General features: G+C 34.1%; 2 protein-coding genes across 2 annotated transcripts in view; one reads left to right on the forward strand and one right to left on the reverse strand.

The window, feature by feature from the left end:
• Positions 1 to 14,949, forward strand: part of hiw (MYC binding protein highwire) — a 180,474-nt gene that overhangs the window by 71,936 nt on the left and 93,589 nt on the right. The gene's annotated exons all lie outside the window — the stretch shown is intronic.
• LOC147079638 (uncharacterized) overlaps positions 335 to 14,949 on the reverse strand; it is a 54,666-nt gene continuing 40,051 nt past the window's right edge. The window contains exons 2-5 of the mRNA XM_085942803.1: positions 13,337 to 13,589; positions 4,881 to 5,044; positions 4,275 to 4,567; positions 335 to 2,628 (exon numbers count right to left, since the gene is read on the reverse strand). Of these exons, the coding sequence (XP_085798929.1) occupies positions 978 to 2,628; positions 4,275 to 4,567; positions 4,881 to 5,044; positions 13,337 to 13,589 (2,361 nt within the window). The 3' untranslated portion in view covers positions 335 to 977. The remainder of the gene's footprint in view (positions 2,629 to 4,274; positions 4,568 to 4,880; positions 5,045 to 13,336; positions 13,590 to 14,949) is intronic.

The raw sequence follows: 14,949 nt of genomic DNA on the forward strand, positions 1-14,949 counted from the left end.
AGCGCGATGCAGAACCGTTGACGTTAGAAAAACACGCTACATGTTCTTTCTCTCTTCTACTTAGGCGTTCTAATAAGAATTATATATGTTTTTCTCACTGAAATTAGGTCGTCGAAATCGGCCCCTTAAAATTAGCCGCATATCTTAAGGACTTACGCGACTAAGCATGGTTCTGCATCGCGCTCTAAAGCCTCTAGTCACGCCTAGTTTTATATGTCCCGTGAATATGTTCAATATATTTATTACAACAATAATAATAGTATGTACACAAATATGGCAATCACATAGACATTGTCACAGTAAGTTACCGATGGTCAGTATTTTTGTTGAGAAAATGTGACATAGCTACGCGCAGCGCTCGAAATGGAAAATTTTACGCACCGGAACGCTCGATAAATTTCCGTAAACATTAATATATTATGTATGCTATTTTGTATACAAATATGTGTGATAGACTTTTTTGTTAAGATACATAGCTGGCTTAAATGGCCAATTCAACTTGTGGCATACAAGATTAGGGCATGAAATTAATAAAAATACGGTTTAAAATAGGTATCTAAGTTATAAAATATATGAGTCCGACAAGTTTATATTATGTTAAGTAAATTTAATTATTTTTGAATGATTCACAAAGAGGAATATTATTTTTTTTCTGCGAGACGGAGCGATAATCTTGGAAATTTTACGAGCAGAAGCTGCGCTCCGGTTTATTTCGAGCCCTGGCTACGCGATTTCGGAAGTTAGTAAGTATTAAGTGATCGCTAAGCATGCAAAACATGTCATTTCATTATCAATCATCAAGAACTTTCATTTATTTTTCTACAACAATAAAATAATGTTTTGAACCAATTAGCCACATTAAACTCAATTGATCGGTAAGTACGAATCAATTTGTATCGTCCTTTCACGATAGCAAAACTGACAACTCTATATCACGTAAAAGCGAAACAAAATCACAACTAAAATAAACATACAAATTAACGTTTGAGAAAAGACGTTCCTTCGCCTGGATCTCCAGGTTTCGCAGGAAGTGGACGATTCGCCATCTTATTGGCTGAATTAGAAGAACCAGACGATTTACTGGACTTGTTGGATTTGTGTGTTCCTCCCGCACCGAAATTTAAAAATCCAGACGTAGAGGCCTGTCTCTCAGGAGGTTCTCTTGTATTATTGTCGTAGAGTTTCTCCCCGATAACGCGAAGGTAGCTGAGAGGTCGAGAGGTCGGCCGTTCCGCCAATACGTCCGGCGTGTTCTTGGCGGTTTTATCACCTGGCAGCTGCGAATATAAATGTATTGTACAATCCCGCGGTTCGAAATATTCATGACTTAGAGCGGTCGACCGCGTGTAAGGAGAGAAGGGAATGAGTTTTTCGAGCGATGGTGTTTTTGTGCCGACGCTTTTGCACTCTTTATTTCGGCCAGAACGCATCGCAGGTCGCTGTGGAACTTGAATAACGTCATACAGATCGTCCTGCTCCTCTCGAGGTGTATCGATTTTATTTTCCGTAGAATTATTAATATTAGCATTGCAATATTCTTCCACTGTAATAAGGTCATACAGATGTTCTATCATCTCTCGAGCTTCTTCATAAGTTTCAGGTATGTCTAACTTCATTCTCAGACTTTCTAGTAAATCTTGGGTTAGCTCTTCAGGCAGAGTCTGTGTCCCTTTGTCCGCCGTATCAACCAATACTTCTAGTGAGTTATCGATATCCACTGGCGGATCTTCTATATAAAGTGTTCTCATTTCATTTAATCTATGACTTTCTGTATAATCTTTTATTGGAACTCTAGAAATCGACCCGGCCGTAGCTATTCCATAATTTATATTAAAAAATCTATCGCAGAATGCAGTGCAGGAGGAACGCGATGACACGACAGAATTTGTGGCACACAAACAATGCCCCCTTTGCCGGCACCAAGCGAAAACTGTCACTAGCACAATTATAACTATTCCACAAACACTAATGATGAGCAAGAACCATACAATCTTTTTATTCATGTAATCAGCTTTTCTCTTGTCTTCGTCAAATTTATTTGTTCTATTATGAAACCTGGTATTGATAACTTCACCGACCGGACCCTTCGAATTCCCATTTGACGGTTCACAATTAATGGCACTTTGACTTCCACAAACTTTGTCTGTGAAATTCTTGACTAACATATTTCCTTCATCAACATTAAAACACAGTGCTATATTCTTATTAACAGTACAGAAACTCTTATTAGCTATATCATTAATATGAGAAGAATTGTTGTCGAATACTGAATGCAACCAATTGTAGATGCCGCAGTTACACTCCTCGGCGAAATAGTTCTTATCGTAGACAACAGTTTTTTGAAAGTCTTGGACATCGCCCACAAAGTTCAAGCTACCTGGTTCTGCAGTTAGAAATTCATTTTCTATGAAGGTGAATTCGAAGTTAGTGTTATTCGGACTCTTTCTTGGAGCAGAGGGGCACACAATCGCGGCCCTTTCAATATGATGGAAGAAGTTTCTTTCCACGCGCACTGTATTCCAAGACTGTAGGTCGAATCCTCTCGAGTGAAATGTGCCAAAGTCGTTGTCTGTAATTGTTGCGGTGGCTACTGTTATATTAATGGCTCCCGATGCGACTTCACTGATACTGTAAAGACGTACACTGTAGTTAGGAAATGCATAATATGCAATATAGGTACAAAATGGTAATGAATGACTGATCGATAAAACTATTTCATCTTGACTTGACTATATACGTACTAAGGCTTGCAATCACGGAATCTCGTTCGATTTATTGATTCTGAAATCGTGGGGTTTTGGGGTTAGCGTCCATAAGCCATGTCTATACTTTTGCATGTTTTGTACGCTAAACGAAACGGGAATAGTCGCCGTTTCTAGTGACGAAAGTGCTAGCGTATAATAATAGATTACACAATAATTGTATAGCAAATGAACCAAAAAACTATACCTTTTAAGGATTAAAGTCAAAAAATGTTATGTGTATCTACTATGGTTTTCTTCTGCTTCAGAAATACCATAGTTGTATATATTTGTATTATAATGAACATAGAAAAATACTGTAAAAAAATCATTTCCCGTGAAAACTATTTGACGTACAAGTGTACAGAGTTAGATTTGTGTATTAATGCGCTAAATCACTCTTATTTAAACGGGCGTTTACAGTTGAAGCGAAGTTGAACATGAAAACGTGTGGACAAAGCTAGCAAAACGTTAACTCGAATAAACAGATTTTTATGAATGGGTATTTTAAAAAAAGTCAGAATATCTACTTGTGGGAAAATTACATTGCCTTTTACATATTTTATAAATATTATGTTATTTTAATAGATAGCAGTAGATACTTTTTTATTTAAAATATCGTGTACGTAAATTTTCATCAATATAATGGTATGATCATCTCCGAATTGGAAAACATATAAGTATGTATAAATAACTTACAATGAAACCTTTTTTTACCCACTAAATTATCAATATGGATTTTTTGAGTATGAAAATTGTATAGGTATTCGTATTACAAATACTGAACAAATTGAAAAAATTTATATACACATTGTTACCAATCTTCATCGACTCACAAAATTACGAAATCGCGGGATTGAAATAATTGTGTAATGGATCCTGGTAGAAATATCAAATCGAATGTAACAACTATTAGATGGCCAAATAAATTTATAGTTATATATCGTCGGTATTTTCATTTATTTTCCACAATAAAGATGTAGGTTTTGTATTAATATATTCAATCGCGTTGACTACAAAAATAAAATGATACGCTACTAATGTACCTATACACACATTATGAATCAACGGTATTCTTAGAAAGCCGAAAATAATTGTGTGATAACTCGAATTGGTGGCCTTCCACACAGTCAACAAAATCCACTGCAGCATAAACAATAATAATATTATGAGAAAATTGATAACTTACAAATAAATTAATGACATCATTTTTTATGGCTTCAAATGTGGCACGGATTTTTAATTAAGTGCACTTCTTTAGTTGAGAATTTATTTAAATCTCACAAAAGGTGATTCAGAACTCCCGATATTTTCAATCTTGGGATGTTGGGATCAAGAAATCGTGCGCGATACCGGGATTGTAAACCATAGACTCTAACGAAACTTTGTTAAATTGGAACGATTCTCATATTACCTAGTATTTCGATATAGATACGACCGTCTTAAATCATATTTCTCACTCTGCGACACCTGGTGATATGGAGATGAAATATTTTTACCACAATAGAAAAATTCAAACGTAAATAATCTTACCTGGAATGTTGTATGATTAAATTCGTGGCCGATGACAGCACGGCTCGGCTCTCTAGCGTGACAATACTACAATTGTATAGCTTCAAAGTGTGGATGAGTATTTTTTGAGCAAACGCCTCTTCCATTATGTGCTGGAAGGAGGAATTGATTGCTATAACAGCGTTGATTTTGATGGTATTGAAGGCTTCCCGGTGGACTGTCTTCACGTCAGTCAGCTGGAAGAAAATCTCTGCTGCAGACGACTGGAACGTGTTCTTCGGCAGATTCTCCACCGAGACATTTTTGAAGTGTATCTGTGATAGAAACATTAAACATTGTTATCGATACAAACATTATGTTAAAAAACTTCGTATTAAACCCACAACTACAACTGTATAAATCGTGTTATCGATATCAGGAATCAGTGAAAACATGGAAAACATATTAGTTCTGCACCCAGGGAGAACATACAACTGATGTTCCTGATTTCTAAGATAGTTATCTGCATACTATCGTATATGGATTTATTGAAATATATTTTATATTAAATTTGTGAAATCACTAATAAAATGGCATTTTAAAATCATGAATAACGCATTTGTGAAATCATTAATGAATATTCTCCACCTTGGTGACTGGTCCGTGGTGGTTGTACGGCATGTCGAAGAGGAACGCGCCCTCGCTGAGTTCCAGCTTCGGCACATCACTGATGCTTATCGAGATCGGCCTGGAGAAGGATTCCTTTCCAATATATACTTCGCCGCACGCGCTGATGTTCACCGTGGCTGTACCTTCGAAAAGACAAAAAGCAACACTCAAAAACACGACTCGAATCATATTTACCGATCATAGGTACTTCGTATTTGAATTCGGCAGTATCCTGTCATTGCACATTTTAGTTCATGATTTGGCTTGAATGTTTGATCATGATGACACGTTAGTAGAATAGGTTATGTAAGTATAAAGTATGCATTGGTAGGCACAATCCAATTTAGATTTTTTTTCAAATTTGAAAGATGACAATCTTGCGTTCGCAAAGTGAAAAAGCCAGCGATGAATGTTAGTAAATAAATAGCCCATTACTAAGTTCAGTTCAGTATTGTTTCGCATCATAACTATTATAAAATCAAAATAAATGTAAGTAAAAGAAGTTCAAGTATGTTGCGAATGGGACTGTTCCCGGTTGTGGATAGGACGGTAAATAAACTGCAGTGGTACTGAAATGCTTGAATGTCTACCGAATCACCGTACAGTTCAGTGTCCGTATTCTCACGGTACTTCAGTGAAACGGCAAATAATTTTCAACTATAGGTGCGACGAAATTCCGGACTCGCTGGCAATCGGGGAGCGAAAGGTCGAGATGTGAACACGTCAATTTGTTTCGTGATGGCGACGGGAGAATTAATTCTTAAATCGTGTAAAGATGACTAAAAAACGTTACCCATTTACTTGAAAAAGAAAACATTGCAATGAATATATTATTATTATTAGTAATAGAACAATACACATAACATTAAATGGACGCATGTTGACTTTTTATGACAAATTATGTTTTGTTCTGCACGCGACATTTACATAATCTGCGCGTCGCGTAGTCACGATCGTTTTAAACCGTGCCCCAGCCGAAGTATAGCCTTAACTTACACGTATTGATGAAATAACAAACCTTTCTGAGTATGCGTTACTTTCTTAAATATAGATGGAGCCTACACTTGAAAGGCCCGAAAAAAGACGAAGGAATAATCCCTCGTCTAAAGATTAAATTATCAATCTAGCAATTTTCGAACAAGGTTGCACACAGTCATAAAACGACAATTTGTGAATACGAATGAAGCTTTATAAAATATTGTTTTACTCCTAATTTTGTATGACAAAAACTAAATGTATCATTTAGTAGTTAGAGAAAACCATGGTTGGAAATACGTACCTCCAACAGCCTAATATCATAAAAAGTTTTCCCACGGCAGAGTTCATAGGGAATTAAGATTTTTAAAAATATACGTATTAAGTACTTAAGTATATTTTATAAAAATAATTAATTAACTTATAAGCCGTTGTTATCTGATATAAACCATATTATGATGTACGATGTTAGTAAATCAAAATACATAATCGTTTCATAGCTGATGGTCCAACAGTAGGCATAAAACACGAATACCTACCGCATTCATTTATTATTTATTCGATATATTGAAATATTTTTTGTTAATTCGTTTGATATCTTTTTGATATCCTTTTTAGAAATCAATATGCAGTTACTTATTACTGAAATGTATCTCGATATCTTTCAAAATAATCATATTATATTCATCTGATATTTTCTAAGCAACAAGTATAAAGCTTATATCCTGTACTCAGTTATTGTCATGTCATGTCATAAGATTCATAAGTACAATTTTGCCGATAATTACTTACTTAAATTACACACCATATTAAAATTTGTTAAGCCCAATTAAAAATTAAGAGTCCGTTTAGGTTTAAGACAAAAACCAGAAATTATTAAAATAATTACATTAACGTCAAGAGTATGAAAAAAGTTAAACTTCATTTTCCCGGAAGTGTTCTTTTTTACAACGTTTTTCTTAGCTCGTATTCTTATTTGTCCGGTACAAATCTTGCAATCGATTTTTAACTAACTTCCCGACTAGCTAGACATTTGAAACTTTTATAATATATCAGAACACGATGCCAATGCATTTTTTTTTAAAATACTTTTAGCCATCTTTAAGTAGAATTGATTTCATTTTCAGTTAATTCTGTTTTGTATGAAAAGTTATTTCGTAAAAAGTAAAACTATTATTGGTTGCTAAGTGGGTCCTAGCAACTAAATTATTAATAATATCAATATATACGTACGTTACTATGGAAATCAATATGACATTTCAGTATTATGTCTATCAAGTACAATTTTTTTTTTGATCGTTTAAGGTAGTCAAGTCAAGTTTATATGATTCAACAGAAAATTTAAAAACGTTGTAAATAAAAAGTTCTTTTTATCTTGTAATTATTTAAGATAATGTTGTCCAGCTGTCAGGTACAGAGCTGCAATGTACTATTTGAATCATTTTAGAATTCAGTGAATAAGAATGTGGATCATTGAATTGGTAAAGGCGAGTGACCGCTACATTGGTAGGTATATAAATATAATATATTTCAGTTTATAGTTGGTAAATTACCGGAATAATCAGTAAGCACTCAATGTGTACTTACACTCGGTTTCGTGCAAACAATAAATTTATTGCAGGAATGAGAGCCGTATAGTATGACAAACGAGATTGAAAACGGACGACAATCTTACACGCTAGGATCGATCCACGGCGGACTGTGTAATATTCTTTATCAGTATCGCCAAGAAAAGAAGTATAAGAAAATTTAAGTCCAGTTTTGAAACTACATGTGGATAAATATATGGATAAAAATAAATATTTGAACAGCATTTCGCTAAACAATATTTGCCAATACAAATGAAACTTGTGTGGTTAATCGATACAATTATGTGTTATTATTTGAATAACATTCCGTATACCAGGGATGGCGAACCTATGGCACGCGAGTGTTTCATTTTGAAGAGAAAAGAAATTACTATTACACATTATATATTATATGTATTTAAAAAAAATAATGACGATATATCCATGTGTATTTTCTTCGGTTATTCATATTAGGTATGTTTACCAATCAATGCGCAAATGGAAACGACGAAATTCATGCATAAATGACAAATTGCATTGTATAAAACATAGCAGGAAAATCTTGTTCAAGAATAATCATTACGTTTACGGATCGGGCAATTAAAAATCAAAATATTCAATCAACAAACCTTATGAAATTAATTATCGGCAGTCATTCATATAGCATATAGGTACATATAATAACTGCTAAAAAATAATCAATATGTTAAATCAATAAAAATGGAAAACCGTTCAGTGATGGAAAATATAATATGAAACAAGAGTAGTTTAAATGCTTCCACGATCTCTTTGAGAATTTTCAAAACAAGGAGAAAAATATTCAAATAATAAAAGTTAAGCATTCGGCTAGAAATACGGTGAAAGATGGAATATCAAGAACTCAATTGTAATTTTTAAACTTTTTAATGGAATTCTTTCAACAACTTTTTTGAAAAAGAAATGAAAAACTGCAAGGCACGTCAGACAGTCGAAAAATATTAATTGGGAAATCTTGGCACGCGTACGTAAAAAAGTTCGCCAACCCTGCCGCATACCCTTCGTCAGGAAAATGTATTTGTTTATAAATGGCGCACACGCATCGGAACATAGTTTACATAGTTTCAAACATACAATTCACATACATAAATATACAGTATAACAGTAAAAAATAGTAACACAACATTTTACAATTATTACATAATATTATTATGTACCCAGCATATAAACAGAATACAAGTAAGGTACTCAGCACAAACTGATTGAATATAGGTTCTGTACATGTCTATTGACGTACTATATGAGATTGAATGAAAACAAATAAAAATCATATTCACGCAAGTAAGTAGCTACGAGTATCATGATTATATTCGCTGTATTCGACTATAGGTATTAGTCGAACTGGTGGACAACTTCAAATTCTAATTGATGCGAGTTTGATTTTTAATTGATCAGTTCAAGCGATTACCGGTTTCTTCTTCCGGCGTGTCCAACAAACTTTAATCTTGGTCAATTGAATGAATAAGTACATAAACAGAACAGATAAATAAAATATAATTATGAAAGCTAGTTCCCATAGACAGAGACTTTGAAGACACGATTAGTTTACGACAAAAACGGTAAAGCCATAAAACGCAACAAATACAAAACGTTCCGAAATGTTCTCAAATATTACCACTATTTAATTCGCGTTTCGTTTACGTGACAAACTATAATGCATACTATTAGGATACGGACGTAAATATTGAAAAAAAAATCTTCAACACGTGTTCAAGTGTATCTCATATTTCTCCACGCTCGAGAATTAAACGTTGTTAGAGCCTCAACCAGAAGGCAACCCACTTCCCATTATCTTTGTGTTCCATGTGGAATAGATAGAACATGGTGATAGCGATAGCCTAAAACTATATTAGGTGACAATCGGAATTTAAATTCAAATTTCTTGTGGTCAGTCGATAGTATGTATTAACAAAAACTTTGTTTTTAAAACCACCGTATAATTTGACAACATTAAAACATCACATGAAAAACAGCGCTGCAGGATTTATTAAAGTAAATCATATAGGTACCTACTCGAATATATCGATGGGCTAGCGGACAGGTGTTGCATATTTTGAGAAAGATTCGAATTGATTGAAAAATTAACGCAACATGACATGAGAAACAGCGCTGCAGGATTTATTAAAGTAAATCATATAGGTACCTACTCGAATATATCGATGGGCTAGCGGACAGGTGTTGCATATTTTGAGAAAGATTCGAATTGATTGAAAAATTAACGCAACATGACATGGTCACATCATATTTTATTGAATGGGACAATAATATATTCGCAATAATTACTCTTATTAGGAACACAATAATATTTAGACTTTACTTATAGAAAAATATAGCTTGTACACAATATGCATGGATTTACCAACACCAATAGGGCGCAAATTAAACTATCGCGACAATAACTACTGTTTACATGCAAACGTGCTGACTGTCTCGCAAATTTAATTCTCCAAGCGTAAGCGACAGCCATTGTCGTCGTTGGGTGGTGCCATTTGGCAGGTTATGCAAATATATAAACGTCAAAATGCTCCGCGCGGTGTACTCGTTTTAGCCATTATTATTCTACGGCGCAGGGGCACAATATGTCCCGCAAGTTGTCGCTAATCTTTTTTGATCCATGCATGCAGTCTTGCAACTTAGACGATAATACTATGTTTTACATTTGCATTTTATTGTTATGGTCGCGACAATACGTATTATCAGCAGTAAATCCATGCACGTGTAAACGGGCTATTAAGGTATACTGCAAACAGGCGTGTTGTGTATAACTCAATGTTGGTAAAAACTGGACATAGCAGTGGCGAGGGGTGGAGGTAGGCCGTTAAGATTCGACATAAATAGTGCACACGAAACTTTGTCAGTCATACTTATTTGTTTTAATTGAACTAAGAATACAATTTGCAGATGGTGCTGGTTATTTAAAAAAAAACAGTGCGCATCTTTTCAGGCATACTTTTTGTTTTCGTTGAATTAAAAATACATATTACAGATGCTATCTATTAGTTTTTTTAAATTCATTAAGCACTGCCTAACCAAACCATAATCGATAAAAAAATATTCTTCTCTTTAAAATATCTAAAATGATGTATGGTTAAATTCATTAAGCACTGCTTAACCAAACCATAATCGATAAAAAAATATTCTTCTCTTTAAAATATCTAAAATGATGTATGGTTTAATGGCATAATTTTAGATATTTTATAGATAAATGGATATTTTTTTTACTATTATCTACTATGGCTTAGATCAGGCAGGTTTTGAATGAAATTTTAAAATTTAACAAACACTCACTATCTACAGATTGTAGTCTTGGTTCAATAAAAACAAAATACAGTTGACTGACAAAGTTTAGTGTGCACTATTTATGTCTGATCATAACATCTTACCTCCACCATTCGCCACTGGTCCATACAGTATTTGTGCACTAACCTATATTTGAAAATGTCCCCCGAAAAGGGGTCTATATAATAAATCATGTCAAAAAGTGATTTTATTAACTAAAACGGGTCTAGGTATATAGCATTGCACACATTATTGGAAAGTTTTATTATTTCATCTTCTACAGTTTTTGAGATATTAGCAATACTAAAATGCGTACTGTAGAAGAGGGGTCTATATTAAGATGTATTTTATTATCCAAAATTAAAAAAAAATGATAAAGAGTGCTTTCATAAACATAATACCATAACACATGATCGAATAAAACGTTTTTTTCTTCTCCAACAATTTTGTTTTTGCATAATGTACACCTTTTCGGGGGACGCCTTCATTTATTGCTTCAAGGTAGGCAACACGATACTACGTTGTAGCGATGGTTAATACACAAATAATATTATAAATAATTATGTCAATCATTATTCATGATACATTAGTATTACATACAATATGAATTGAAATAACTAATCATGTTAAATGGACCACGACCGATCGACTGTGAATGTCTAGATCTGAATTTTTGCCTTGCCATTCTGTGCGTCACGGATGCATGCTTCCTTGTAATAACGACTATCATTTATTACTGCGAAAACTTAATGAAAGGTTATTTACCGTGGGCGAGCAAAGTAGACTCTTGTCTCAACTCGAATAAATCGCAAACAGCAAGTAACTAAACAGTGTGAACGTATAAAGGATAAAACACAATTATGATTTTAATACTACATACATGTTTGGAGGTGCATGACCGAACTCATCCTACAAACATGAGGCGTTTACTTACAAAAACCAAAAACCAACGATATATTATTATAGTCAAACTCTAGCAAAAAATACGTAATATACATAATATGTGAATTTTCACACACAATATAATATAAAGATATACCTATAACTTCCAAAACTCGTCATATACATACAAAAAAATGTTTAAAAACCCAATGCCTACTAAGTATGTAATTAAAAAAAATATATACAAATAAATGCTGATATGTTAAATTTCATTTTCTTTAAAACTATCGCAATAAAGGGTTAATCAGTTAACACAAATAAGTATAGTGTTCTAATTATTTGAAAATATTATAATACGATGGAAAAAAGATATCTTGTAATCAATAATATGTAACTGTTTGTTTCCTTAATAAATAAAAAAACCATTGCAAAGAAAACCAACACTTGAAATACAAAAACATCATTTACAACTAATATTAATTTATTTACAAATATACGCCTCCTCCTCATAGTAACAGCCAGGGATACAGAATTAATGGAAAGTGCGTTACCTTCTGGGAATGATAGTAACGACGTTTAATTGAGTGTGGAAAAATATGGGATAAACTCAGACACGTGTTGAAGAGTAATATGTTATTTTCAATAGTTAGTCTGTATGGCGTTCCTATCCAGCATAGAAACGAAGAGCTTTCAAGAGATAAAACATAAGGGCATACCATAGACTATAGATACATAGACAAAGTCATATAAAATTGCCAGTGTTTAGATTCATTTATATATATAAATGCGCTGCAACAATTAAGGGGGATCTCAATTCATACGTTTTGCAAAAAGTCAGAGGCACATGTAAGGATAAAAATGAATTGCTATAATTTCAATAATATTAATTACTTATATGATTTTTAGAGAGATTTGCGAGAGATTATTAGGTATGCACAGATCTTTTGCTTTATGTATGTATGCATAATTATTATTGAATGCTTTTATAAGTACGTTAATGTATTTATTAATAACGCAGTGTTATGGCATAACGTTACACAGTAAAAGTTAAAGTTGAAAGTATGCAATAATTTTAAATAGTATAGTAAGAGAACGTGTAATAGGCAACACAGTATGGTTAGTTATTATTTACAAGAATAAGTAAAAATACTAAAACAAGAGTTTAAATAAATTATACATATATTTATATTGAAAATACTGATTAATAACTGGCAATAATGGGTGGCCCTGGGGCGGTGGGGATAATGTTGGGAGAGCATGACATCGTTGGGGAGATATTGTGAAGAAAGAAACCACTTGGTGGAGATTTGTAAAGAAACGTCGGAGGAGCGAGTAGCGGGAAGGTGGAAAATTGTGGAGACCAATCAACGCTCAATTTACGTTTTTAGAGGAAGAAGAGTTAATTGCCATTCTCTAGGAATGTCCACATGTGATAGTTGGAAGTGAAGAGACTCTCAAGTCGAGTCGACAATATGATTAAAAAATTCGCATTACAGCAAGCGAGAAGATGTCTTCAAACCAAGGCTTGGCCAAAAATGCAATCAGAATATGAATCACGCAAATTAATAGCGTACGCCAACCAAGGTCTCGGGAGATTGGTCCTGAGACAATCTCGGCACAACTATGCAGAAAATAGCAAGTAATGAATGATTGTCAATCGCACTCGGCAAATTAAGTTTCGGTAGCACATGTCACCTTTCATGTTCTTCAATGCCAACGTGTCCACGTGCACGGTGCCGCAAGAGAGCACCTCCAGCAGCAGGTTGGGAGCAGTGAGGTTGAGGAAGGCGTGCCTGGAGAACCTGACGTCGTCTGCGTCCTGCACGCGCAGCCGACTCAGGTCCACGAGCGCCGTGAAGGCTCTGGCCGACGCTCGGACGCGTCCTGCGCCGGTCAGCGTCACGTCGTTCGCCGTCGTCGGGATAAACCCGGCTTTGAGCTCCACATCCTGCCGAAAAAAGAAAAAAATATTTTTTACGATATCTACATCAGATGTTGTGTGAAGTAATATCCCGCCCGGAGTTGACAGTATCACACAATCGGTAATACGGTTCGACTCACTGTTGTAAAGTTGCAAACGCTTCCATTAAAATAATGTATGGTACATAGGTACTTATAATAAACTATGACAAATATTAGTAGGTAGGCAACTTTTTTCTGTGCGTACACACCCTAATGTGGCAGCAGCATGCAGTTATCTCAATACACTAAAAAAAGCTCATATAAACAATACAAATTTGGATTTGGTCACACAAATTTTTGAACACAAATGAATAATGAATGAACTCAACATACATCGCACCATGGGTGCATATGCTCAATCGCCTTCATGATTTTTATTTCAGTGCCGTCATATTCTGCTAACGGTGCTTAAATATTGAAATTTTGTATCTAAGACTGTGGCCATTAACAATGCGTTAGGCAAATAGATTCTTGGTGGAAAATATATTAATTAAAACAAAACTCACCATCTAGTAGTGGCGAAGACTCCATACTAATATATAATTTAAAGCCTACCTTCTTGAAAAATAATTTTTAATCGCCTAATCGCAATAATCCAACGACATGACTGTAAGTATGTATAAGGTATAAATTTATTCCTCCTTTGTCCAACAAGAACGACACGTACGTAGCACTAATACAGAACGAGCTATGGCACTAACACAATGAAAAATGTAATTACGAAAATTTCACGCATACAACACATACATACGGTTATACACAAATACGTTGTAGGTATTAAAGCCTAACGGGCAAACAGCGATGTATTTTTTGTAAATATATACATTCATCTGAACACGATGTTAAATGATCTCGCTGTTAAAACGCTTATCAATCGTAAAGTAGAATTTTCTAGCCCGAATTCGAATTGCGGTCCGGTATAACTTTTTTAAAATTTCCATTTTAGTACGTAAAAAGGTAAAATATAATAATTTTTTGTGCAGTAAAATACTAAATAATATGTACAAATCCTGTTATCTACCACAGCCTACATACATTCAACAGTCACCTTCGCCACTGGTTTAGTAAGTCTGCACCGTTGTCTGTACAATCAGAACTGGTTTTATTCGCTTATATTATTTAGGATTGGGTCAGTGATGCCAACCGTACTATAATTATAGTACAATAGTATAATTTTAATTCCGCGAAAAATGTAAAATACTATAATTTTACGCCAAATATACCAAAATACTATAATTGTAAAGGATTCAAGACGAAAAATATTCGTGTACTACTATATATTTTTCAGAAATACTATGATTTGTATGCCTTTGTCCTATAATCAGTATAGAAAAAGATGTCACGGA

This window comes from Rhyacophila brunnea, unplaced genomic scaffold (genome assembly GCF_057557595.1).
Source record: "Rhyacophila brunnea isolate RB1 unplaced genomic scaffold, BYU_Rbru_1.0 scaffold_1, whole genome shotgun sequence".
Taxonomy (NCBI): Eukaryota; Metazoa; Arthropoda; class Insecta; order Trichoptera; family Rhyacophilidae; genus Rhyacophila; species Rhyacophila brunnea.